The sequence below is a fragment of the Camelus bactrianus genome, chromosome 32 (assembly GCF_048773025.1).
Source record: "Camelus bactrianus isolate YW-2024 breed Bactrian camel chromosome 32, ASM4877302v1, whole genome shotgun sequence".
Taxonomy (NCBI): Eukaryota; Metazoa; Chordata; class Mammalia; order Artiodactyla; family Camelidae; genus Camelus; species Camelus bactrianus.
The window spans coordinates 17360350-17388108 of NC_133570.1; the positions used below are offsets into that span (position 1 = coordinate 17360350).

The 27759-nt window shown below is 50.1% G+C and overlaps 1 protein-coding gene across 5 annotated transcripts in view; it reads right to left on the minus strand.

Annotated features, from left to right (window-relative positions):
• Positions 1-6646: 6646 nt before the first annotated feature.
• Positions 6647-27759, minus strand: part of TPST2 (tyrosylprotein sulfotransferase 2) — a 47780-nt gene continuing 26667 nt past the window's right edge. For 4 of the 5 annotated variants that reach the window (XM_074355869.1, XM_074355867.1, XM_074355866.1 and 1 more), the window contains 6 exons: positions 23907-23978; positions 18459-19364; positions 14591-14789; positions 11683-11733; positions 8790-8838; positions 6647-7143 (listed from right to left, as the gene is read on the minus strand). In XM_074355869.1, coding sequence (XP_074211970.1) covers positions 8797-8838; positions 11683-11733; positions 14591-14789; positions 18459-19300 — 1134 coding nt within the window. In that variant the 5' untranslated portion in view covers positions 19301-19364; positions 23907-23978 and the 3' untranslated portion in view covers positions 6647-7143; positions 8790-8796. Of the gene's footprint in view, positions 7144-8789; positions 8839-11682; positions 11734-14590; positions 14790-18458; positions 19365-19497; positions 19671-23906; positions 23979-27759 lie in introns of those variants that run through there. The other variant, XM_074355865.1, reaches the window with a different exon arrangement.

The following is a 27759-nucleotide window of genomic DNA, read 5'->3' on the forward strand; positions in this document are numbered from 1 at the left end:
GGGTCTCTCAGTGTAAGCACCGTCGTGGGCACAGAGCAGTTGCCTTATGCAGTTTAAACTCTAGAGCTGTATTCCCTCCAGGAACTCTTTCCATCTCTTCCTTTCCAGCAGGTTGGTAAATATATCCATTCAGTAATCTCATAAAAATGTACTGAGGGCCTACATTGTGCTAATGTTACTGAACACAAGTTCGTGTGCCCAAGGTATGGTGAAGCCAGAAAACACAAAAACATGAATTTAGAGCAAAGAAAGATTTATTGCTGGGCCGAGCAAGAACAGTGGACTCCTGCTCAGAAAAACCTGAACTCCTGGAAGAGTTTCAGCTGAGCATTTTTAAAGGCCAGCTAAGGGAGGGGCATCCCAGGGTATGTGATCAGCTGTGTACAATTCTCTTATTGGCTGATGGTGATCAGTCCTTAGGCCCCAGGTCTGCTATGTGCTCATCATCATCAAGTAGTTAATTTCTTTCATTTGGTGGAGTTTTTTAGCATCTGAAACACCCATGAAAAATGCACTAGATACTGTTATCTGGGCGCTTTAGAAAGGAGATACAGCAGAGGATATGGGGGAGGGGTCTGCCCTGGGAAGTCCCCACAGGGTCCTCCCGGTTTACACTAGAAAGTGAGGTTTTAGTAGAGGAGAATGTCAGGGGGAGAGAGTCTTACAGACTGAAAGATCCACTAGGAAGCAGAGGGAGGGAAACAAGAAGATAAGATAAACCGTTTTAATCCTGGAACTAAAAATGTATATGCATCTGTTGGTAGGCGAAAGCCAAAAATAAATGTAAGCCTGGCTTCTCTGTAGCTATGCCCTTAGCTTTACAGCAGATTTTGTGGATCTGCAGTTACTTTGATGCTGAGGGACCAATGCTAGCGGATTTGCTTCACCAAATGGACCCTACTACGTGGCTTCCGGAGAAGGAAAATGTGTAGATGGTTGTGGGGTCAATAAGAGTACAGGCTCTGATCGGGTGATCAGAGCATGCAACCCCAAGAATGGGACAAATGGAAATCACTTGCTAGAATGTCCTGAGAAGATTGCAGCATCACTTCCATGATTTCCTGTCAAACATCAATGGAATCATGAGGATGTGGAAGACAAACCCAAATAAAGGGATTTCTACAAAACAACTGGTCTGTAACCTTCAAAAGTGCCAAGGTCATGAAAGTTAAAGACACTGTAACTGTTCCATAGTGAAGGAGACTAAAAAAACATGACAATTCAGTGCAGCACAGCATTCTGAACTGCATCTTTTTGCTATAAAGGAGGTAATTGGGGCAACTGGCAAAACTTAAATGGAGTCTGCGGTTTCCACGGTAGTGATGTGTCCATGTTAATTTCCTGATTTTGATGGCTGTCCTGCGGTTACATTGGAGAACGTCTTTGTTGGAGTGATGGGGCATCACGTAGGCAATTTAATCTCAAATGATTAAGAGAAAAAAAATGTCTTCTCTATGTACGTAGATTTTTTTTTTTTAATGAAGGTTCTGGAGTAAACCTCAAGGATCCAAATCTCCACTTTGCTGCTTCCTAGATATGGGACCTGGGGCAGGTTGCTTCACTTCTCTACACCTGTTTTCCCATCTGTAAGATGAGAGTAAAGATAGTACTGCTCTAAAAGGGTTGTTTCCAGGACCAAAAAGAAAAAAGGGGGTAGGGGAGGCTACTTAATGCATGTAAAGCTCCTGGCATAGTAAGATCTTCTTAAATGGTTGTGGGTCTTTCTATTTAAAAGACCTAGTCATGTATCTCTGCATAGACAGTCTCTAGCCTCGAAGATCAGTGACTATTTTTTTTCCAGATTTTTAGACTCAAAATGTACAGCCTGAGGAAAAGCAAGAAGAGAGGCAGCCAGAGGTTTAGTTTCAGGATCTCATACTCAGCCTGGTCTCCTGTCACTGCCCAGACAAGCCCTTGCTTTGGGACCCAGGGACATCCAGGCCCGTGTCTAGATTCCCAATGAGGTGCTCAGACATGGAGCCTTCCTAGAAGGGGTTGCCAGGCAACAAGGCTGCTCAGCAGGAGGCTGGCAGGGAGGGCCCTTGGACACTCATGGGTCCATCCCTCCCTTTTCATGAAGGAGCTAGAGGAGTCCGTGCCACAGGGGAGGTACTAGGGCGACACAGAGTTTAGGGCAGAGTCAGGCCAGTTCTTTCTCTGCCGTACCATGCATGGGGCCCCACACCATTTCTGTCCACTTATTTGAGCTAATGCTTACAAAGTGACTCCTGTCTGTTCAGGCTCACAAAGACAAAACCTCCACATACATCATCTCTTTGACTCCTCAACATTCCAAAGTAGTTTTCCATCACCACCCGAGTCTTCACTCCTAAAGCAGCTTATGCTGTGCAGTCCTGTTTCCACATTGCCTTCAGAAGATTTGGGGTGGGGAGAGGAAAAAATCCTCCCTCAGTTACAACTTTAAATAGGTTGGTACCATAGAAACAACCTGTAAGTGGCATTTCAAAGATGATATATTTAAAGTCTAGCACAAGTACCTTTTCTAGGACACTGACATTATACAGTTGCACATGGCTTATTCTTATTTGGAGTTTTGTCCCAAAGATATATATATCATGTCCCGAACTTGGCTAAACTGAAAATCCAGATCAGCAGAGATTAGCAAATCTGGTTTCCTTTTCAATGTTTCTGACAGATGGTTCCTACCCTACTTATCTTTCAAGAATTTGTGAACACCATCCTTATCTAGAAAGCTGGGACATGAGATTCGGCAGGCCTGGGGCACAATGTGTAAAGCAAGCATCCTCAAAAGGATACAGGTGAGGCGAGGACAGGCGGCCCTCATCATTCACTCATTCACAAGTATTTCATCAGTTCCTATGTATTACTTATTACAGTGTAAGAAGTTCCTCCAAATTTAGTGGCTTGAAACAACAGGGAAGATTCTCTCACACAATTCCTATGGGTGGGAATTCAAGAGTGGCTTAGATGGGTGGTTCCTACTTGGGGTCTCTCTTGGGGCTGCCATCAAGGTGTCACCTGGAACTGCAGTGACCTGCAGGCTTGCAGGGGCTGGATGGTCCACTTTCAAGGTGATTCACTCATGTGGCAGGAGGCCTCAGCTGCCTGCCACGTGCACCTCTACACAGGGCTGCTGACTGGCCTTGTGGTGTAGTGACTGGCCTCCCCAGGGAATGAGTGAACCAAGAGACAACAAGGCAGAAGCCATGTGATCAGATATGAGCAAGTCTCGGAAATCACACACTGTCATTTCCCTAATATCTCACAGGTTTTACAGTCAGCCCCATTTAAGATGACCAGATTTAGCAAATAAAAACACAGGATGCCCAATTAAACTTGGATTACAGATAAGAAAGGAATAGATTTTTTTCATCTGTGTATGTCCCATGAAATATTGCAAAATCCTAGAAGAATGATTCATTGCTTTCTCTGAAACTTAAATTTAACCATCCACCCTGTATTCATCTGGAATCCTGTCCCTATTCACTGGGGAAGAGACAACACACAGAAGGGACCACCAGGAGGCGAGGACCACATGGGGCATGCTGGAAACTGGCTCCCACAGGCCGTGACACACTGGACATGATGTGGGAATAAACAGTGACCAATGAATATACTGGTCCCTGCACACATGCCATTTACAGTCTGGTGAGATCAACTCAAATCAAATTACCAGGCAAATAGATACAAAACCTTAACTATGACAAAGTGCTTCAAAGAGAAGTCGCTGGAGCTTGGGACAGGGCCGGGGTCCTCATCAGAACACCATTTTCATTTGTCTTAGAGATTGAGTTGTTACCTGTGATGCTCCATGTAGGGAGGTGGGGGGGGGGAGGAATGGAAGGTTCTGCCACTAAAGGAAGGAAACAACTTTGAAAATACACACATGTGAATACATGCAAAAAAAAAAAAATGGTGACAACTGAATGAGGTGTATGGTCTGCAGTCCAGTTAGCAGCCTTGTCCTAATGTCACTTCTTGGTTTTGATGCTGTCCTGTAGTTGTGTGCGATGCCAGCACTGGGGGAAACGGCATGAAGGATACAGGGGGCTCTTTGGACAATGTTAGCCACTTCATGTAAGTCTGTAATTATTTCAAAACAAAAAGTTAACCAACCACCCGTTTAAAACACAAGCTGTTACAATGGAACAAGGTTAGTTCAGAATAATGCAGACTTGGGAAAAGACTGACCTTGGAGTAGGGCCACTTGGCCAAGAGCACGCCCTGCGGGGCGGAGCCAGCGCTTCCACCTGAAGGAGTGACATTCTCATTGTTAATTCTCCTGAAGAGCATTTGTTTAGAACCAACAAACCAAGGAGGACAGGGGTGAGAGAGGTCCTCCTGGGTCCAGGCCCAGATCTGGGGCTTGAGGAGACCTGGAGTAGCTTCATCAGTGGGAAGGACGGTCCCTTGTCCCAGGCTGGGGGACCCTAAAGAAGCTTGGGGGTTTTGATGACCTAACCTTTTGGAGGAGCTGGAATTATTGTAACTTAAATAGTAAAGGAAAGGTATCTCTCTATTTTGTACCCTAATTGGAGATGGAACATTCTGATGTCATCAGCATTTCCCAGGGAGAGACTAATAAAAAAATTAGGGGGGAGACCCTTGATTTTTTATTTTTATTTATTCTTCTTTTTAAATTTTTTTGCAGAGGGAGTTAATTAGGTTTATCTATTTTTTTTTTTAGTGAAGGGACTGGGTATTGAACCCAGGACCTTGTTCATACTAAGCATGCACTGAGCTGTACCCTCCCCCCTGAAACTAATTAATCTGATGAATTCATATGCTATTTGATGACCTGCTGGAGAGGCTGATGAACTGGTTTTTATGATGACTGTGACCAACTCTATGTCCCAAAGTCGGCGAAACCGTCTCTCACCCACCTGCTCTTCTGCAGGGTGACCCTACCACTGCGCCATCAAAAGGAGGGTCTGTTTCTCCATTCCCTTGAATGCAGGAGGGCCCTGGATGACACTGCACCAGGTCCAGGCCTATCCCTTAGTTGTGTGGCGTCTGCTTTGGGGGAGGCCGGCTGCCACGTGGGAATCTGACACTCCTGAGACCGCCACGCTGTGCGGAAGCCCGGGCTCGCCACGTGCAGAGGCTACATGACAGTGACGCCAGGAGATGCCTCTAGGTGCTCCGACCATCCCAGCCCAGGCCCCAGACATGTGACTGAAGAAGCCTTCAGAGGACAGAAGTCCTGGCCACCACTTGACCATGCGAACCACTGAGCTCGCTCTAGTGAACTCCCAGAGCGATTCAACAACAAATGGTTTTAACGGGGGGAGGGTCATAGCTCAGTGGTAGAGTGCGTGCTTTGTATGCACAAGGTCCTAGGTTCAATCCCCAGCGCCTCCTTTAAAAAAACAAATTGATAAATAAACCCAATGACCTCCCCGCCACAAAACAAAACAAAACAAAACAAATGGTTTTAAGTCCTGAAGCTGGGGGCCGGCTGGTCTGCAGCACCAGGTGAGTGGGACAGTGAGCGAGGCTGGATGTCTTCTGCTACCCCTTGAGGGGTGACCACGAGCTTCCGGTGTCCATGGCTCCAACTGCCCCATCCCACTGCTGTCGCAAGGCAAGGAGAGACAAGAGCTGCCTCACACGGTGGGCTCATCACATCCCAGGCACCACCGCCCATGTCACCCATCAGCCCCTCCCAGTAGAGCCAGGAAGTTCTAACTTCCCCATTTTACAGATGAAGAAACAGAGGCTCAAGCCACACAGCTGGTCCACTGGCCTGACTCCCACACTCCACGCCCCTGTGAGTCACTGCCTTCCCAAAGCCCCACTGCTATCATCAGAGCTAAGGCAAGACAGCGTGGGCAAAACATTTAGCCCTTAAAGATATGAAACCGTTCTGGGTCCGGCTGATCCCTAAGCATTTGGGGATTGTGCAATCAAGGCCTAACTCGGCAGGCTTGGAGAATTCAAACCCTGTATGTGCCAAGCAAAGGACTGGCCCGTGACCAGTTCCTGGGAGCTCATCTCTGAGCCCTTGCGATGTCCTCACTGATAAGAATGCCTTTGTATACCTAGGACCCTGGGCCACACCAAGCCAGAGAGTCTATGTTAACGACGTGATTTATGGTGAGGGGGGGAGTCTCGGGTCATGCTGTGTATCATTTGACTTTTGGAGGGGCTAGAGACCAAGAAACTAAGGGCAGTCAATGTCTGTCCCACACCTTTGTGACTGATGCCCAGTAAAAAATGCTGCCCACCACGGCCCCGGTGAGCCTTCCTGGCTGGCAATACTTCGTGCATGTGGTCACCCATCACTGGTGGGAAAATTAAGCTCATCCGTCAGACCGCACCAGGAGAGGACATGTGGGGGCTGGTGCCTGAGCTCTCCTGCACTCCGCCCTGTGCCGTGAACGAGGCTGGACGCCTTTTTCCCTTGCTGACTTTTATCTATATCCTTTCACCGTAATGAACTGTAACCATGAGTCCAACTGGTTTTCTGAGATCTGTTGAGTCTTTTAGCAAATCGTTTCCCCCAAGGGTGGTCTTGGGGATCCTCGACACAGGAGTTCAGCTGTGCCCTGCGTGGACCTGTTCTCCAGCCTTGGTTCACCATCAATCCACCTGACAAAACTCAACACGGAGGGAAAAAAATCTACTCGCTCTGTAAAGCAAGGCACCGATAAATGAGTCCCTGTTCAGTTGATTCAAATAATATATATATTTTTTCCTCTGTGAAACTGAGTAGAACTGAGGAGGAATCAAAGAAAGCCTCATATATTAAATTCTTAAATAGATTCTCTGAATTCAAAAGTTAAGGGTTAATGGGAGAGGCACGGGTGGTGGGCCTTGTCCCAGCAAACAAAGCCACCACAGTGGTCCTGCAAATTAAGGAGGATGGCAAATCCCTTTCTTCAAAAGAAAAAGTTCTCGAGGGGGAAACATATAAAATATCTAAGTTTCAAAAGCCGAGCTCTTCCACACTGTTGCTTCTCTACCCCGGATTGTCCTAAGATAGAGTGTTTTAAGGTTAAGTTTTCAATGTTCAGCTTTTTGCAAATATATGCAAATACGTTTCTCACGAGCAGTCCTGATTTGGCGATTAATAGCAAGCAATATGCTTGGATTAGAGGTCCGATTTCCACTCGAATGCAAAGTTTCTTCTCTTCCGGCAACAAAGCCATTTGCAGAGATCTGAGAGGGGAGAAAAACAGGCGTTAGGCCCAGAGTAACAATTCCGAAATAGAGCTTTTATATTTATACGTGTGATTACAGAAGGGAAGGTCTTCATGCATTCACATGAGCTTGTGAGATTTTCTATTCCATCCCAGAGGGTTGGAGAGAATTTAGATTTAAATACATTTCTTGGGTTCTTACCCACCCCTCAACCTGCTGCCACTTGACCTCAAAGACACACTTTTCTGATTTACGAAGAGCAAATGGCAATGATTATGTGAAAAGTGCCAGTGACTTTTTGGAGTCCAGGGAAGGGGCAGCCTTTGTTCAAGGGCAATTCTCTACCAGGGACTAGCCAAAGCACCCTGTCCATGATACCTCATTTTAACGGTAAAGCAAAGAATATATCTGGCTTCTGTCAACGAGAAGGTTCAGGGTTGGACTAATGAATCTGCAGGAGTGAGGGGAACTGAGCTGGGGAGACACATGGAAAAAGGCTGCTTTCAATGTGAGGAACCCTTTCTTTGGAATGAAACAGAAGTCCTGGATCTCAGCACAGCTTGAGACAGGAAACCCCAATGATGACAGTGACTTAGCATCTCCAGCCTTGTGAGCTGGTGCAAAGTGGATTTCAAGAAAAAATTTTAAATATGCTATTTACTTAAAAAAAAAAAAAAACAAGATAAAGGAACTAAAAATAAACTTGAGGCTAGAAGCTCTTTTACAGCTTAAAAGAATAGGGAAAATACCCCGGCAGGTTGGTTCTGGCCTCTCTGAGTCCCCCAGGTTTGCTTGCACCTGATCAGAGAGGCTGGTGGGGCGTGAGGAAGTGAGCTCACTCGTTGGAGCCTTAACTCCAGTGCCCACGTCCACAGCAGGGGCCCAGCACTCCCACCTGGGCTCACTTCATTACAACCACCCTTGAAGGTAAGAACCCATTCTCCAGATGGGGAAAACAGAGGCCAAGAGAAGTCTGGAGTGAGTTCTTAAATCTTTGACTTCCCAAGTTCAGAACCTGTTTCCCTACCCCTTAGCCAAAAAGGGATGGATAAATATGCACTTAACATTTGCTTATTAAAAGCAAATCCTGAGGGAGATGACTTGTGGAGGGAATTCTGCCCTTTGGTGGCTGTGTGGCCTTGGGCAAGTCAAAGGCCTTCTCTGGGCTTTGGTTTTCTCCCCCATAAAATGGGAAAGTCATGTCATCCACCTCCCAGGGATGCTGAGGGTTAAATGAGTAACCCGGGAGGAACACCTGGCCCAATGCAGTCTGGGCTGTTCTTAGACCAGAACTGCTTGTGACTGTGATTAGAACATTAATTGCTCTGGGCGAAGCCGATGCTGATTATAGAGGCTGGCTTGGCAGACAGCATTCTGTGCAAAATGGTTCTAGAAGCCCCCTGTCACACTGGTCCTCCGTCCCCCCTCCCCAGTGCCAGGCAAACCTTCTTCTGGTTGGTTCAGTGTTGATCCCTGCCCCCACTCCTGATTCAGAGCTCAGAGACTAAGCCTTGATTCTATAAATAGGCTGTCACCATGGAAACCTCCGGATGGGGCTGGGTCAGCCCACCTTGGTGGCCGCTCCTCCCCCAGGGAGCTTTTCGGGAGTAAGTGGCCCCTGGGCTCAGAAGTGGCCGGAGCCCCAGCAAAGTCCACAAACCTACCTGGAAATCATGAGTTTCCTAAGTGGGAGGAGGTACTGTTCTGGTTCACCTGGAGAAAGACAACACACAGAGCACGGGTCAGGGCCAGGTGGGGGTGCCCTCCGCATCACTGAGTTGGGCACACTGCCTCATCGAGTATCTACTGCACGCGTACTATGTGCCAGGTGCTGGGGCTCCTGTGAACACGACAGACCCCGTCCTGGTCTCATGCAGCTTATACCGTGGCGGGGAGAGACTGCTCAGCAGACATATACACAGGATGCCATCAAGTCCAGGCAATACTGTGGGCTGATATGAGTGACTGGTCCCAGGCTACTTCAGACACAGCGGTTGGGCAAGGCCACTACCAGGGGATGACATTTAAGCTGCGGTGTGATGAAAACCACACGTTTGATCTTTGCCCTGGGTTCCTGGCACAAAGCTCCTAGAACTCTTGGAATCTCCTGAGTGATAAAAAGCATCTTTGGTATACAAATGAGATGACTGGTGGCTGGGCAGCCCCCTCCTGGCACCAGAAAGGCCAAGGCATATCAAAGGGTTGGAAATTTCCATGCTCCCCTCCTCCCCCACCAACCCCAACCTCTGGGGAAGGGAGAGGGGCTGGAGATCAATAACCGATGGCCGATGACTTAATCAGTCACACCTACTGAATGAAACCGCCTCAAAAGTCCCTGAACGACGGGGTCTGGAGAGCTTCGGGATTGGGGAACTCATGGAGGCGCTGGGAGGGTGGTACAGGCAGAGAGGGCCTGGAGGCCCTGCGCCTTCCCCCATCCCCCACCCCACACTGCATCCCTGCCACTTGGCCCTCCTGGAAATATACAGCCCTTATGATAGACCGATAATCTAGGAAGTGAAGTGTTTTCCTGAGTACTGAATTGTTCTAGCCAATTATCAAACTTGTGGTGGGGGGTGGTCGGGCACCCCCAGATATGTGGCTGGCCAGGCAGAAATGTGGGTAGGCCCAGGCATCTGAAGTGGGGACAGTCTTGTGGCACTGGGTCCTCAACCTGTGGGGTCAGACGCTCTCTCTGGGAATCCGTGTCAGAACTGAACTGAATCATGCAACACCCAGTTGGTATCCAGAGAATGAGAGAGTTGGTTGTTGGTGCTGGAAAACACCCCATAAGCAAAGATCTTAAAACTGAAACTGAGGCTAGGCATGCACAGATCTGGGTGGAAAAGCATTCCTGGCAGAGGGAACAGCAAAGACCTGGAAGGGAGAGGGCGTGTGGCGTTTATAAGGCTTGAGCAGACATTTTTGCGTGAGTTGAGATTCTAACGTGTGAGCTGCTTTGTTTTGCTTGCTCCCTGTTGCCCCACCTTTGGGGTTTCACGATTACCATTTTGGATGGCTACACAGTATTCTGTAGGACATAAGCACCACCATTACTCAACTGTTGTCCTAAGACTGTTTCCAATTTTTGCAATACCCTGAATGAGGTCACGTGCCCAGTGGGGGACAGATGAGGGTGGAAAGTAGGGGTTCGAGGTAATTTGCGAGGCAGCTCTCCTGAGGGTGGGAGTGCTGATGACAGAGCATACCCCATTCCCATTATATTTTGCACCTAATAGAGCAAAAACCAGTCAGGCCAGCTAGACATCTTGAATACACCAGATAGTGCAGGAGAGTGTAAACTGGTCCAACTCTTTTGTAAAACAATTTTAGCCTCGGAGTTCAAGAGACTCAAAAAGATCTGGACCCTGCCAGCCACTGATTCCACGCCTTAAAAACGTATTCTACGGGAAAGATTCATTAAAGGGCTTCCCCAGCCCTCGCTCCACAGAAGAGGGGCAAAATCAGGGTGATAGGTACGTGACATCATTCGCCATACTGCCAAAATTGCAAATGATCTTAGGGCAACAGTTAAATAATTGGTGGCAAATAATGCGTTCCAGAGAATACTATGCATCTGAAATAACAGGGAAACCCCAAAGACGGAAAAACAGAAGGAAAGCAAAACCAAGCAGCTCGTGCAATAGGATTAGAACGAATGCAAACGTGTACCCGGGTGGGCAAGAAAATACGTGTAAAAATGAGAAGCGTTTTAGATGGTGGCTAATTGCCCTCACCGCACTTCTGTCTGTTGTTCCTGTTACATCATCTTTCCGGTCAAAACAAATAACAAATTAGCACTGACTAATTCTGGCAACAGTTTTTCACAGTGGCAAGAGATGGGTTTCTGATTCCCACAAAGGGAGTGCGGACTCATCCCCCAGAGAATCAAGATGTGCAGGACCCCAGCCATGTGACTTCGCGAGTCTGATGATTAAACTGCGGATTGTGGCACACTCTTCATTTGCCAAGTTAAATACACAGACACACTGAAACTCCTGATTTGAGTGCCACCTCTTCATTTAGAAAGGAGCACTTTGGCAGCAAAAGGCGTATGGCTATAATGGCGGTCCAGGGAGCAGTTCTTCTCGACAAGATTCAAGCACAGCCTCCCACAGACACGGGGACGCCAGGCCGTGGGGATGTGTGGGGACACAGGAGTGTATTATGTCTACATTCCCATACAGACCCGCCTCACATGACCCTCATTTTTTTGTACTGATGAAATTTTTGCACTGGGTGATTCGGGAACTGCCACTTTAAATGAGGTTGAATTTAAGGCCCGTGACAAAGTTTGACAGAAAGTCCCCACCAAGCCCCTCCAACTGCTTTCAAGCCCAGGGACAGGGTGAAGGAAGGGGCCTGGGTGGAAGGGCTGCTGAGATATGGCCCAGGTAGCTCAGACACTTAAGAGCCTCTGGCCCCACTCCCACCCCCACCCAATATTCTGATGGGGAACCCATCAGCCACCTTACAGAAGTTAAGTATACAAGGGCATACAGCAAGCTACTGGACAAGGGCTAAACCGGATTCAGAATCCCCCCGGGGGTTTCTAACCTGAAAATATCCCTTCAGATTGGCTGGTGTTTTATAGTCCCCTTTCAAGACCTAGGAAAGAGGGGAAAAAAATCACTGTCATGGAAATAATCCAAAAATAAAATTCAGTCCATCACTTCCACACCTATCCACCCATCCATCCACTCTCCCATACATCCATCCTTCCATCCATCCATCCACCCACCTAACTTTTCCATCTATCCATCCACCCATCCATCCATCCTTCCATCTATACATCTACCCACCTTCCTATCCATCCATCCCTCCACCCCTCCATCTATCCACCCACCCAACCTATCCATCCTTCCATCCATCCATCCATCCACCCACCCATCCATTCCTCCATCCATCTACCCACCCAACCATCCATCTACCCATCCATCCATCTACCTACCCACCCACCCATCCCTCCCTCCATCCATCTACCCATCCATCCATCCACCCACCCAACTTTTCCACCTGTCCATCCACGCATCCATCCATCCTTCCATCTATACATCTACCCACCTTCCTATCCATCCATCCATCCTTCCATCCCTCCATCCATCCACCCACCCACCCACACCTACCCATCCATCTATCCACCCAACCTACCACCCATCCATCTATCCATCTACTCATCCATGCATCCATCCAACAAACATTCATTGACCCTTCTTATTCCAGGCATTATTCTAAGCTCTGGGGGGCACAACATTAACTAGACAATTAAAATTTCCACTCTCCTGGAGCTTCCATTCTAGAGTAGGGAGGAGGCGGACGATCCACAAGCAGCAATAAACACAAATAAACAAGAACGTCAAACCATGGGAAGTGCTAGGAGGGGAGGAAGACAAAGGGATGCGACTGGGCATGATTTGGCGGGGGGGAGCTCTTTTAAGTCTGTGGTCAAAACAGGGCTCTTAGAACAGGTGACCTTTGAGCTGAGACTTGAGGGACAAGGAAAACCCGCCAGGCTGAGCTCTGAAGGAGCATTCCAGGCAGAGGACACAGCTAGGGCAAAGGCCCTGAGGTAGGAACCAGAAAACTCCAGGCCTTCCCACTCTCTCCCAAATACAAGGCACCGGATAGACCAGCGCTGTCCAATGGAATGGAATGTGAAACGACTCTGTAATTTTACATTTTCTAGTAGCCACATTAAAAAAAGAGAAAGAAATAGGTGAAATGAATTCTAGTGATATTTAAAAATTTATCCTGCTGTATCTAAAGTATTAAAACTTTAACATGTAATTGATGGGGTTCAGGGCAGGTCGCCCCCAAATCTACCATTTTGGCATTATTAATTATTTTGAAACAGCCGCTGTAAGAAGGATACTCTAACCCTCCTTTGTGGCTCTCAGAGCAGGAAATAAATCTCCCCCATGGAAGACTTCCCTCCTGCATGGGAGACAGGCATCCTTATCACCAGGGATGGAGAATTCTGGGCCGAGAAGGCTGCGTAAACAAACCTTGTTATTCTTCACTAATTTACCACCCCAAGCCCAAATTTTTTTTGTCTTATCAGTTCTTCACAAACGTACTGTTTCTTTGTCTGAAAGGTATAAAAGATGCCTGCTTTGATCACTTCTGTTGAATCTCATATTTTAATTGTCTGTACGATATTAAATTTGTTTTCCTTCCTGTGAATCTGTCTTATGTCAATTTAATTATCAGGCCAGCCAAAGAACCTAGAAAAGAAAAAGGGAGAAGTCTTCCTTCCCCTACGTAATCAATATGATGAATGAGAAATTTTGCATGCTTTCTTATGGGGGGGGGGGGTACAAGGATTTCAAAACCCAGTGTGTGTTTCACACTTAATATATAGCACCTTTCAATTTGGACTCATCACATCTCACTAGTCATATTTCTTTTGTTTTGTTTTATCTGTTTGGGTTTATTTGGGGGGGATTAGGTTTGTTTATTTATATAATTAACTTTTTAATGAAGGTACTGAGAATTGAATGATTCAGTACAAGAACCAGTGAGTTGGGAGGGAGGGGAAACAGGTGAAGGGGGTCAAGAGGCCACAACTCTCCAGCCATAAAAAAATTGAGCCACAGGGTTGTAAAGTACAGCACGGTGACTACAGTTAATAATACTGTAGTGCGTATTTGGGAACTCTGGTGACAGAGGGTAACTAGGCTCATCATGATGATCGCTTTGCCGTGCATACAAATATCAAGTTGTTATCTTGCACACCTGAAACTAATATGCTACTGCAATAAAAAATTTTAGTGCAATTAAAAAAAAAATAAAGAACACTTTGCTTTCTAAATTCACCATGTGTTCAGAAATGTCAAGCTTTAGCTTAAATTAAAACACCAGATCTTACTAACTAAGGCTAGAAGGGCTCTTCCTCAGGCCTGGGTCCCATTTTCAGATATTTTCATTAACTTCGTGTCTCTGAGGAAGTCAGAACCCAGCACCTACTTCTCTGCTTCAAAAACATCTTCTCAAAGTCATTTCCTCTTGACCACCTACACTCAGGGGAACTTAGAAAGCACTTCAAACTGTCAGAAGCTCACATTTGTCTGCGAAATCAGCATTAAACCTCCTGGGGGCAAGAACGGGACCAAGTGTTGATTTATTTACACCCAGTCTTAAAATGCTTTACAAACAGATGAACAAACGGCCAGGGAAACAGGACGGAAAGAGTAAATCAGAGGAGAGAAAGAGGATGAAATCGGTGCACAAATGGGCCTGCTATTAGACGCTACAGAGAATGAGAGACAGACTGCCAGTTGGTTTTGAGCTTCCTTGTGGCTCAGGCAAAAATGGAAATACAAGCAGTCACACGATTCCCCATGCCCATGACATAGAAACAAGCCAGCTGCTTAGGAATCAGAGACTAAATGTTTTCTCAGGTCGCCAGAGCCTCCACCCCTGCTGCACCCCCAGAGCGCATCTCCAGGCATGCAGGTGGACTCACCCGGTGTGTGTTGTTGACGACAATGGGGTCAGGATTGCCGTAGTTGGGTGGGTTTGCATAGGGGTCGTAGCCGAGCCGAGCCAGCATGGGGGCGATCTGGGCCATGTCCCTCATCACATCCCTGGGGATGTGGCCGGTCCACTTGGAGAGAGCTTCCAGGTTCACGGGTTTGATGACCTGGTCTGTGGATCGCTCAATCCTGGGGAGAGAGGACAGGCTGGATGGGGCAGGGGCAGACCCAGATGGTGCTTGGGCAGAACAGTTTGGGGGGACCTGGCCCCCAGACCGCTTGGCCGTCATCAACTTTAAGAATGTGGGCAAGTTACTTGGCCTCATCATACCTGCTCTGTGCAATGGGGAGAAGAGCAAGCAGTGGGAAGCTGGCAGAAAGCGCTGGGCAGTGCACACTGGTGGTGCTAAAATTCTGCTTCCTTCACCTCTCTGCCTTTTTTAAAATAACGTTTGATTTATATGACTGGGATGGGTATTTTGTTCTTGAGAAATATTTATAAAACACTAATGGCAAAGTTCAGAGTCCCCGTGGTCATCACTCTGAGTCCATCAGCTCCCCACAGGGACCTGACCTGAGCATTCTGGAACACATCCTTTCAATCGGTTTTCTGTGCTTTTAAAAGTCGAGCGGCTAAGTGCAGACTCAGGGGCCAGACTACCTCGGTGCAAATGCCAACTGTACCAAGCCGGGCTGGGTGGCCTTGGGAGAGTGGCTAAACCTCTCTGAGCCTGTTTCCTCATCTATGGAATGGGACTCATAACCAGTACCTACCTCACTGGGCTGTTCTGGGTAGTAACTGAGTACTGATAAGAGTATCTAGTACATTGTAAGGTCTCTGTAAGTGGTAACTCTCTCTCCCTCTCCTGCACATGTATATATAGAAAATCTGTTTGTTTGTTTTTTTTGGAATGGGAGGTAATTAGGTTTTCTGTTTATTTATTTTAATGGATGTACTGGGGCTTGAACCCAGGACTTTTCGCATGCTAAGCATACGCTCTACCACTTGAGCCATCCCCTCCACTGCAAGTCTATGGTTTTGTTTGCAGATTTAAAACCAGAAATTAACCCTTCAGGGAGTCTGGGGGTTTTGAGCATTAGTTACCCATTCTGCTTGCTCGGCCCAGTAATAAACCTTTCTCTGCTCCAAAAAAATAAAAAATAAACCCAGAAATTATATGCTATATATAGTATTGGTTTGTAGGGTTTTTTCCCCTCACTCAGTACCTCATTCTTTTTCCATTCCCCTAAAGACGGGCAGTTAGACTGTTTTTAGTGTTTTGCTCTTAGAACAGAACCACCATCATCTTCTGCACGCTTTTTTATTCTCCCATAGAACAGGGCATCTGAACCACGAAGATCTTACCAATTATACTTCGGAAGCTTTACAGGATGGGGGCTGGGGAACTCCTAGGATGGAAGACCTACTTCTAGATGTTTCCATCCAACTAAGAGATAATGTGGGAAAGAAGAAGCAGAAACAAACAGACGTAGCAAAAGAAGGAGGGGACTGGGGAGGGTGAAAGGGTGCGGACTGGTGGGAAAAACACAGATTTGGAGTCTGCAGACCCGGATTTAAAGCTCAACTCTAACCAGGGTGCCAAAAATCCCAAATACAGCTCTAAGTAGCTTTTCTGTAAACATCTTTGCCATAAGCAGTTTCATCCCACCCTGGTTGGCCGCAAGGCCATTTTGCCATAAAAGATAAAATAACTGGCTGACACCTTAGACTAGAAAATGGTAACAGATCAGTTTCTGCAAATCCTTCAGGGAGCTAATGTAGGCCAGGTTCTGTTAGAATTTTCACCATTTTCCAGACGCTCACACTCGTCAGGAATCAGGTAACCACTTCCTTTTGAGGGGATAAAAGAGCTTGATTCTTCTTTGGTTTCCAACTCCTAACACTGTGTGATAAAGCTGGTGAAGACGGCAGGAGAGAGCAAGCCGATGTTTCTAAATTAGCTAAATCGAATCACTGACGAATCGATCACTGATGCTCTCGAAGACCACTGTGAACTGGCAAGCTGCCCCTTTTCTACGTGCCACAGCTCAGTACATTTTCGGTTTTGACAGGTGAGGAGGGATGACTGAGCTTGCTGAAGGAGCTGCCGAAACTGACATGTTATCATTTTCTAGGGTCATGAAATCAACGCTGCCAGTCAACCAATTATTTTATCTTTTACAGCAAAATGCTCGCTGCAAAGACATTCACAGAGAACCTACCCGCCATGATCAAACAGGTACACGGCCTTTGCCACCAGCCTTGTGTCTCCAGGACTTTATGAGACGGAAATCACCTAGACGCGTCACAGAACACGGATGGGAGCCAGTCAGTAACCAAACTATCCGACAACAGGAGAAGTTAAATAGAATACGGGGATCATGTGGCGGAGTATTATGGAGCCCTTCAAAATGATGTCGCAGCAGAGTGCTGGGGGCCATGGGCAAGTGGCCCCAACTACAAAGTGAAGAAAGGTTACAGAATCACATGATCAGCAGGCTTCTGGTTTTATGAAGATGCCCTGACCAAGGACCAGCAGGTCACACACCAAAATCTGGGTGGTGGGACCATGGGTTGTTTTTCTTCCTTGTTTTATGTATTTCCCCAACTTCCTACAATCAGAATGCATTCCTTTGGTAATCTGATGTTTCGTCATGATGATTGACAAAATCCTGGCTCCAGCACCAAAAGGCCGGAGGACCCAGCCCATGGACACTTCACTGCCAGGGGAGAGCTGCTGTCAGCTCCCAGCTCAGCTCAGGGCTCAGGAGCTCCAGGGGATGGAGCCTAGGAGGGTCCAGCCATGAAAGAAAGGAGAGGCGTTGTCCCGGGAAGGACCACCCTTCCACTGGGCTCTTGGGGGTGCTTGTACCAGACCAGGCTGGAGACAAAGATGGCCCGACTCACTCTGGTCCTGCACCATTCCAGTGCTCTGGGTCTCCGGAGAGGGATGGCCTCCCCAAAAGAAAAAGGCAGAGAGCGAGGGACAGAAGGGGGAGGGAGGATGCATCCACGCCCTAGAGTCCAGCAGACCTGGGTGCAAATCCCGACACCACACTTTGCTAGCTATGTGGCCTTAGGCCAGTAACTTCTTCCGAGGCTCAGTTTCTTCATCTGTAAAATGGGGATAAGTGCAGCAAATATGCCCTAGCTTGCTATGGGGATTAAAGGGATAATGATTGTTGGGGGCTTAATTCAGTGCTGGCTCCACAGCAGGCACTCAATAAATGAAGGCACTGGCGAGGCCGATGCGTACTCCAGTAAAAGCCAGGTCAGCACTAAACTGCTGATACTGGGACTTACAGCACCTAACTTTAGATGTTATGAACCCATTTTTTGGGTATTAACCTATTTGATGTTCACACTTGTGAACAGCGTGTGGAGACTGTACCCCCACGCTGCAAATGAGGAACTAGAAGCACAGAGAGGCTGAATCGCTTGCTCAAGGTCACACAGCTAAGAAGTGGCAGAGCTGGGACTCGAACCCAGACAGCCTGGTTCCAGAATCTAGGCTCTCAACCTTGACCTATACAGCCTTTACCCACGATGGCTGACTACAAAGCATATTCAAAGTTGGCCGCTTCTCTCAGAAAAGAAAGGAGTGATCAAGAGGCTGAGGCTCAGAGAGGTACAGTGGCTTGGTCAACACCACAGAGCTATGAGGTAGGAGATCTGGCTCAAGGTTCTGCTCTTAACCCCTCTCTTCTCAGATCGTCTCCATGACGACAGAGGAGGCTCCGAGAGGCACAGTGACTTGCCCAAGGCCACACAGCATGGAGAGGCAGGGCTGACCTGCCCACCGAGTGCCTCTGACTCCAGGATCAGGGGTCTGAGTGGAGGGCGGGGGCGCCACTCACTTGGACAGGGAGACGCCCCCGGGCTTGCCGATGAGGTCCTCGTGGTGCAGGACGGCATCGCTCCAGGCGATGCCGAGGAAGTCGAGGATGAGCTTGAGGGAGCGCCGGGGGTGCAGCACCAGCTGCTCGTAGTACACGGGCAGGCACTTGTCCTTGCCCACCTCCATGCACTGGGCGTACATCACCTCGATGGCCTTGTTCCACTTGGTGAGGCAGTCGCGGTAGCTGCTGAGGTCGAAGCCGGCGATGGTGACCTTGCGGGTGATCATGGAGTGCACGGAGGCCCGGCCATCCCGCACCATCAGCAGGAACTTGGAGTTGGGGAACAGGCGCGACAAGTAGACGGACGACTTGAGCGTGAAGGGGTCCTTGTTGCAGAGGACGCGGGCCGGCTCACCGTGCTTGGCGATCACCTCCAGGATAAAGGCCTGCATGGCGGCGTCCAGCACCTCGTCCGTCACGCCCGCCTCGTCCAGCCGCAGCTTCTCCCGGCCGGACTTGGACCAGGCCTGGCGCATGGCCAGCACGCGGGGAATGATGCGGGTCTCCTCGCCGCAGCGCACCTCGGGGTGGGCGTCCAGCATGGCGCGCATCAGCGTGGTGCCGCTCCGGGGCACGCCCCCCACGAAGATAAGCGGCATGGCCTTGCTGTAGCGGTACTCCACGTGGTCCATGCCCACCATCACCAGGTCCTCCTGCTCCGGCTGCATGGTCCGTCGGGGGCCCAGCGGGCCCCCCAGCACCGCCCGGCACTCCAGCACCTGCTGCCCCAGCTGGACCGCCAGCACCAGGGCCAGGGCGAAGCCAGCTGCCAGCAGCGCCCTCCGCACCGACAGGCGCATGCTGGGCCTGGGGCGGGGGGCGTGCTTCAGCGACAGGTCAGAGGGAGGCCCGCGGGGCTCGCATCTGGGGAGAGAGAGGGACACGCATGCGGTCAGGGAGGCCTGCGGGCTGCAGGTGCCTCGCCATACAGACCCCAGTAACAGCAATGATGGGAGGATGGTGATGTTCCCAGCAGAACAGCTGGATGTGCGCTCACCACGTGCCTGGTGCTGTGCTGGGCACCTCATCCATCTTAACTTGAGACTCTCCAGCAACCCCAGGGCTGGGTGCCATTAGCCCCATGGGGGCTGGAGCTGCAGGGCCTGGGTTCAAATCCCTCCTGGCCACTTCCTAGCTGTGGGACCTGGCCCAGGTCCGTAATCACTCAATGCCTCAGTTTCCTCGTCTGATAAATGGAAAGAGCAATAATTATTTTAAAATGAACTTTACTGAAATCAAGTTCTTGGAAATTACTTAAAATGGAAAATTATAAAGCATGAGAATGTCACATCTCAGCAGCAGATCCGTGTGCTGAGGACAGTTTCTGCCTGTTTTGTTCACAGCTGTCTCCCCAGCTCCAAGCACAGAGCCCGGTACCTACTAGGTGCTCAATAAATACTTATGGCGTGTGCCTGGACCAAATGTTGGGGCCTGGCATAGATCAAGGGCTGTGAAATGATTATAAGAGAAAGAGGTGGAAACCAGGGTCTGGAGAGGTGGTTCACAGTCACCCAGCTGGGAAGCAGCCAAGCTGGAGTCTGTGATTCCGACCCTGGACAGCCGGCTCCGTGTCTGCTCTGAGTGAGGACAGGCTGCCTCTGCAGGAGATGCTTTTCAGAAGGTGCAAAATATCCTGGTCTGGGCTTCTTCGAGAGTCCCAGAATCCATTCATTCAGTCTTCACTCAGTCAATGCTTATGAAGCACTAAAAAGTGCCAGGCACCTGCTCAAGGCTGGAGACAGGAGCATGGACGAGGCAGCCAGGCCTCTGGTGTCAAGGAGCTTATGTCCTAGCCGGGGATACGAATGGTACACAAGTTACAGCCAGAGCGTGATAATGGCTTGCAAAGAAATGAGCTGCACTTTGTGAGAGGGATCAAGTAGGGGAAGGAGGAGGGAAGTCAAGGAGGACTTCTCAGAGGAGATGACATCCAAGCCGAGAGGGCACTGGCTGAAGATGTATGGGAAATGTGATCCAGGCAGAGGAAACAGTGCAAAACCTCGAGATAGGAGAGGTTTAGGGGTGTTCAAGAACCTGAGAGGAGCCTGCTGGGGACCAAGGGGAGGGAGGGGGAAAGTGGGGTGCAGCTGCCAGGCATATCCTCAGGGGACGGAGAAGGGCTGGACTTACTCTAAAGGCAGCCCCTGAGGAGACGGCCTGCAGGGGTGAGAATGGAGGTGGGGAGGTCAGGGAGGAGGTTCCTGCTGACCGGCATCCTGGGGAGACTCAGGGATGCCGTGACTGTGGGGGTGATGTGGGAACAGAGGGAGTGGAGGACTCAGGACAGGAATTATGACCCTGAGCCTACGCTCCTCACCCCTCCCAGTGCCACTAACAAAGATCGGACTTCCATGCAAATTCCTTAGGTAGGGGCTGGTTTCCAGCAGCAGGGGTCCACCCAGCCCAGCCACCACTTCTCCAGTCACTCAAATGTCAGATCTGCCCTCTTCCCTAGTTTACCCTCAAGGCCCCTCCACTACGAAACCTAAGCCCAAAGCAGAAGGTGCAGGCTCAGACACTGGATGGACACACAGCCCGCTTGGGCCTCCCCAGCCCTTCTCTGCCCCACCCCGGCTGTTTCACAACCTCTGTTTCCTCTCCTACCTCCTTCTAGACTCAAAATAAGGGCTTGAGGTCTCTGGGCATTCAAGGAGGCCGACAGGCCTGGGTCTAAATCCCAGCTCTGCGACTTCCTGTGGTTGTGTGAGTTTGGGCACAGACTTTCCTTCTCTGAACCTCATCTGTAAAATGGGTCTAAGAGTGTTAACCTCAAAGGGCCATGATGAAAGAACTTAAGAATGTACCCAGTACGTAGGAACCATGTGAAGGAATATTAGCCATGATCATTGGTTATTGATTTATTCAAACAGTTCGTGAGGTTCTACTGTGTGGGGAGAGTTGGGCTATGGAGCTAAGAGACACAGCCTCAACCCCACCAAGTCTACCCACATAGTGGACCCACACCTGGGAAGCGGCTGCTGGGTTCTAGCTGTGTAGGTGAGAGAAGGCTTCCTGGAGGAGGCAGCCTTCCTGCTGAGTCCTGAGCAGTGGACAGGTGGAGCTCTGAATAGCCGGGTGGAAGAAAGAGAGAAGGCTGTTCCCAGCAAAGGGAACAGCCAGCGCAAAGTCACAGGCAGGAAAGAACCCAGCACGAATGGGGAGCTGCAAGTGATCGGGTGAAGGGTGCAGGGTCCGGAGCGAAGGGAGTGGAGAGACAGCTTTCCTCTTCAGATGTGAGGTTCAGCCGAAACCTCCAAAGGACCTGCTGTGCAGCTGGACCAATCCACCCACAAAGGCCTGGGCTGCCTGGGGCCTCTGGGGCCGGAGCAAGTGGAAAATAAACATCAAAGCTGAAGAGGCGCACAGGCTCAGGCCTGGGGGTGAAGCTGTTGAGAGGCCCTGGCATTTCCTGGCCATGTGGCTTTGGGAGACTCACTTCCTCCATCGAAGCCACAGTTTCCTCAGCTGCAGAGAGGGGTGGGTCCACTGACCTCAAAGGCTGCGGTGAAGGCTCTAGGAGCAACTGACAAAGCAAAGGGGAGTCTCATCCAGGGGTCACTGGCTCCTCTGAGCATCAGATAGCTGGGGCCCTACTCCCCAGAAATTTGCACCTATCATGTTGCTGAAACTGTTGCCGGTTCATGGGTGCTCCGGATTCAGGTCTGGGATGGGGAAATCTAATTCCAGGGCTACTATCAGGGGGAAGGCAGGCTGGGCGGGACATACAGTCACTCAGATATCCTTCCAAGGAGCCCTCAGCTTCTCTAAGAGCTCACCGAACTCCTCCCCACGGACCTGAGACTAGAATTCTGCCAAGGATTATGACTTCGGTGTCAATGCCCCTGGGGGACTGTCAATCACACTTTAGCTTGAATTAGCACCATCTCCCTTTCTTCCTGACACTTGGTGGGGAGTGAGAGACTGGAGCATTTGGGAACAGATGGTGATGGGGGATGAAGAGACACGGAGGAATGGGGATAATCTGGGAAAGTTGTTTCCAGAAAGGATAGATAAAGTGTGCCTGCCACTGCCTGCGTGCGTGCGTGCGTGTGTGTGTGTATGTGTGTGTGTGTGCGTGTGCGTGTGTGTATGTACTCCTGAGCTTATGTTTGGGGTTGGAAGTGATCTGGGTACTAAATACTAAGGGGAAAGGCCTGGAAGAAGGGGTAGAAAGGATTTTTCAAAATGTTACCAAGACAGGGAGGTATAGCTCAGTGGTAGAGCGCATGCTTAGCATGCACCAGGTCCTGGGTTCAGTCCCCAGCACCTCGATTAAAAAAAAAAAAGTAAACCTAATTACCTATCCCCACCAAAAAAGTAAATAAATAAAAATGTTATCAACTCACAAGTTTTGCTTGAGACTGATCCTTCATTTGGCTACAGGACTTCAAAACCAAGCACCTGAGTTGCGTTTTTACGTTCACTGAGCATGTACTCTGCTCAAGCTTATTCTAGGCACCATTTAGCGGGGTCCTCTCCACCACCTCGGGTAGGGATGCCCTGCGCCCGGCAAGCAGCTCAGAGAGAAGCGGCAACTTGCCCAGGATTGCACAGCCAGAGCGGCAGGCCTGGGTCAGAGCAGGCTGAGGCCAAGCTGGTCACTGTCCTTGGACATGACCCGGCGAGGGGCCCATCTCTGCCACCGGGAGAAAACGACTCAAAGTGGGCAGGTCAGCTGTGAGCAGGAGACAGCAGAGGCCTGGAGAGCGGCTTGAGAAGCAAAAGCAGGGCGACTTGGCAGAGGGAAAGCAGCTGGGAACCTACGAAGCAGAAGGCAGCTTCCTGGTCACCCAGAACCAGAGACTCCACCCGGCCCAGGGACCTGGGCCTGCCCTCCACCCCACCACCCGGCTGGACCGTGCCGAGGGAGATGTCTGGCATCCTGGCAGTGAGGAGGTGGCTGAGAGCCTCAGATTTGGAGACTTACAGCCCCAGGTACAAATCCAGCCTCGGCCAGCTGGAGCACGGGACAAGGGACTTCACCTTGCTGAGTTTCTGTTTTCTCCTCCATAAAAGGGGGATGATAACAACCTTTCCTTGGTGAGCGATGACGGGGTTCAGGGAACTCTGGGATGAAGCGCTGAGTCAGTGGCACTGGGAGATGCGGCAGACAGGGTCTGGACTCTGGCTGTGCCTTGATTCGGCTCAGTGACACCAGGTAAGTCCCTGCCAGCTCTGGGACTCAGCCTTCTCCTACCCACCAGGAGAGTCATTTTCCCAGGAGGTGAGGAAGAGCAGAGGCCCGCCCTCTCCACGCTCCAGGGGTGCAGCTTTGTCTAGCACAGATTTGGAACAGGGGAGAGGGATGCCCAGAGGAGTTTGCTTGGTGGTCAGTCATGGAGGCTGGGGGCGTGCAGGTGTCTCTGGAGGAGCCGGGACTCTGGGGGACCTTCGAGAAGCACTTACCTCCCCTGGGCACACTCATCCCTGGGCTCTAGCCCTCGCAGCTGCTGGCCAGGACTGTCCACCGGCTGAGCCCTGCAAAGGCAGATGAGATGCTACATTAGGGTGGGTGCCATGCAGAGGGGCTGGGCCCCCTCAGAAGGGCAGAGGGGGAATGCCTGGCTTCCCAAGGGCACCCGACAGTGCTTTGGGGGGAAAGCACTCTGGGGGATGAACAGCAGCACAGAGACAGGCCACCTCAGCCCATGATGTCACAGCTGGGATCTAAATTCACGGATTCTGCCAGGGAATGAACTGGCCCACTTCTCAGGCAGACAGGTGTGAGCTGAGGATCTGAGCAAAGGCACTGTTGCCTTGGGGAGCAGTGGGTCTCTGCCAACCAGGCTCTCCCTTCCTCTTGACCCTGGACTTCAGGAAAAGTAAATATAAGAAGCAACAACCACCACCACTCAATCACTAGTCACCATCTAGGAAGGCTGGTTATGGTTGAACAGGCTGTGCACTGCCCAACTCCAAAGGGCACCGCGTACCTAGCCTATGATCAAGATGGCGCCCCCCCCGGAACTGAACAACACCTTGCCGCCGCCACCTAACACTGACCAAACGCCTACCATGTGACTGCTTGGGCCATTTAACCCCCCTACGAGGAAAGCACAATGATCCCAATTTTACAGGTGAGAAAAGGACACCAAGAGGAAGAGCAACCGACTCTGGGAACCAGGATCGCCATCCAGATCTGTGGGACTTTGGTGCTCAGGTCTTAACTGCTGTGTTAGAGGAATGGGGCCATGAGCTCACTGGGGTCTGGCGTGAAGTCTGGCTGATGTGGAACCAAGGGAGTCCTTGTGTACATCTCACTGCTGTGTCCTCACCATTTCGGGGTAGGGAAGTGTGGATTTTTAGTCCAACCCTCACCTTCTCCCATTTTACAGATGGGCAATTTGAGGCTCAGGAGCAGAAATCACTTCAAAGACTCACTCACAGAGTCTCAGGCTCAACGCCCCTCCTCTTAGTCCTATTCCAAGAGGTGGGTGGGGATGGTTAAGGATGCAGCCCTGGAGTTGGATGACTCCCCAACTACCTAGACAGTTGCTCTTTTGAGCCTCAGTTTTCCTATTCTGTAAAATGGGCTATTGGGAGGTTTAAGGTAACAGCAAGTACTCAAAAACCTCAGTGATTGTTTTTATTTGTGGTGTGATAGAAATAAACTGGGTGTAGGCTGTTACTCCGTTTCTTTGGTCCTCTCTCCCTTCCTATTTGCTCACTCCTTGCCTCTATACAGGTTTTTTTTCTACCCTTGAAATACCAACCTGATTATAGTACATCTAAACCCAGGAGGAGAAGGGTTCCCACCCCCATCCCTCCTCCCAGCTACAGAATACACGGGGGCATGGGTGGCCAATGAAGACAGGCCTGGCTCTTGGAACAAAAAAGAAAAAAAGGCAATTAGGGACCAGAGCACTTAAAGATCTTCCGGAGACAAGATGGCTCAGGCCCAGCCGCCCTCAGGCAGCCCTTGAAATGCCAGAGAGTTCAAGAAGCCTGCCAGCCGGGCAGCTCCCACGGCCCCTTTTCAGGGCGGTGGGACAGGGCTGTCGGCCTTCAGTCACTAACAGCTGAGTGTCCAACAGGGCACACCAGCCACAGGTAGGCATTTAGACTTCAGTAAAATTAAATACAATCTACAATTCAGCTCCTTGCTTGCGCTGGTCACGCTGTAGAGCCCAGCCAGGGGTCACAGAGGAGCCCAGGGTGGCCACCGCCCTGGACAGTGCTGTCCCTGGAGGGGGGCAGCACACTGTGGACCGTGGGCCACATACAGCCCTCAGCCTGTTTTGTATGGCCTGCGAGCTAAGCCTGGTTTTCACACTTTTTTTTAAGGGAAAGAGGAGGAGGAGGGGCTGGGGAGATGCAGCAACAATCAAAACTCTACGTGTCCCACAAAACCTGAAATATTTACTATCTGGACATTTACAAAGTCTGCGGGCCCCTCTTCTAGAATATTCCCATCATTTGCACAAAGTTCTGTTGGCCCATGACGACTCAGGAGACAAGGGGGAGGCCCGGGGGCGTGGGGAGCGTCAACAAGCCCTCCTTTTCCTGTAGGAGGAACCTCAGCATTTAGTAAGCACCACTGTATATTTAACACCAGACCTGGGACTTTCCACGCCCTACCTCGTTTCACCCTCACTACAGCCCAGTGGCAGGGCAGGGTGGGGAGGCGGCACCTTGGTTCTCTAATTGAGGGATGACAGAGGCCCACGTGGATCCACCACGATGCCGAAAAGTCGACCAACCCAAGCAGCGAACACAAACCACAGGTAAGAAAAAAGATGAGAAGGGAATATACTCAAAATGCCACCAGGGATGGCATTCAGGTGGGAGGTGATAATATTTTTCTCCTAAAAACAAACTTTTGTCTTTATCTATATAATAAGACAATAAAATGACCATTAGTTTTTGAATTATATGCCAGGCATAGTAGGGCGTCAGACTGCTCGGGCTCAAATTCCAGCTCTACCAGTTACTGGCTGTGTGACCTTGGCAAGTCACTTAACCTCTCTGAGCCTCAGTTGCCTCATCTGTAAAATGGGGGTGACAGCAATACATGTGGCACCTGGGTACTTGAAATGCGGCCAGTGTAAGTGAGGAACCGGCCTCACAGGAGTACTGGGAAGTGACAAGAACTTAGGAAACGTTAGAACACCGCCTGGCACACCGCGACTGCTCTTCACAACTTTGGCTTTCATTTTCTCATTTCATCCTCAGCTGAACTTTCTAAGGCAGGGATATTCGTCTCCATTGGATAGATGAGGAGATGGAAGACCCGAAAGTTGTGATTCACAGAAGCCCCCCAAAGCCAGTTTCCAAACCGGGCTCTGTCCTCACGATAACATCCTTGGTCTCATGTCACGTGGTTCAGAAGATGGACCCGGCAGGAGAGGATGGTGGGGTGGGGGGCATCACTCTCTCTTTCCCCTGACCCATGGGCTGCCCTGAACGACTGCTGGAAGGGACGGAGGGGGAGCGGCCCCTAGGCCCAGATTCATTCAGTCCACAGATGTTTCTCGAGCATCCACTACGTGCCAGGCAGTGATCAAGTTGCTGGAACACATCCGGGGCAGCACACAAGGGCTCTGCCCTCACGGAGATGACATTCTCGTGGGGAGCAAGGAATCAGCATGTGATAAAGACTTAGAAGGCCATGCCCGGGATGGGAGAGGAGACAGGCCCTAGGGGGTCAGACTCACATGAACTTTCTAACTCAGCAGGATTTCTCCAAGCCCAGCAGATCAACGGTCCCAGGACAGGGGAAGGAGGGCCGGAGCATGCCATGCCAGCTCAGGAGGCAGATCACCGCACTTACAGAGCAACTGGGGAGGGGGACCCTACGCACGTGCCAGAGCTCAGCCATCAGCCTTGCAAGCCCTCTCTGTGGGAACCAGCTCCCAAACATTCCATCACCCTGGCAACCACCTACCCTGCTGGGGGGCCCGCTGACCTCACCACCCCAAGCTCCAAACCTCCTGCTCAGAGTCGGGGGTGGGGGTAGGGGTGGACTGGAGTTCTCTTGGGTGGGGTCCCTGGGGATCAGAGATCTCCGAGCCACTCTAGAGGGCAGCCAGCCAAGAAAAGTCTGCCAGAATCCAGTGGGGCAAGCGGGAGAGGAAACAAAATAATTCCAAGGCTTTAGATGAGGCTTGAGCAAAAAAAGCATGTGGAGCGGTTTAAGAGGAAAAAAGAAAGCAGACTGGCATGCTGCCTTAGAAGTACTAGCCCCCAGTTACTGAGCACGTACTGTATGCCAGGTACTGAGCTAAGGGTTCAAAATGTATCGTTGGATTTTGTCGGTACT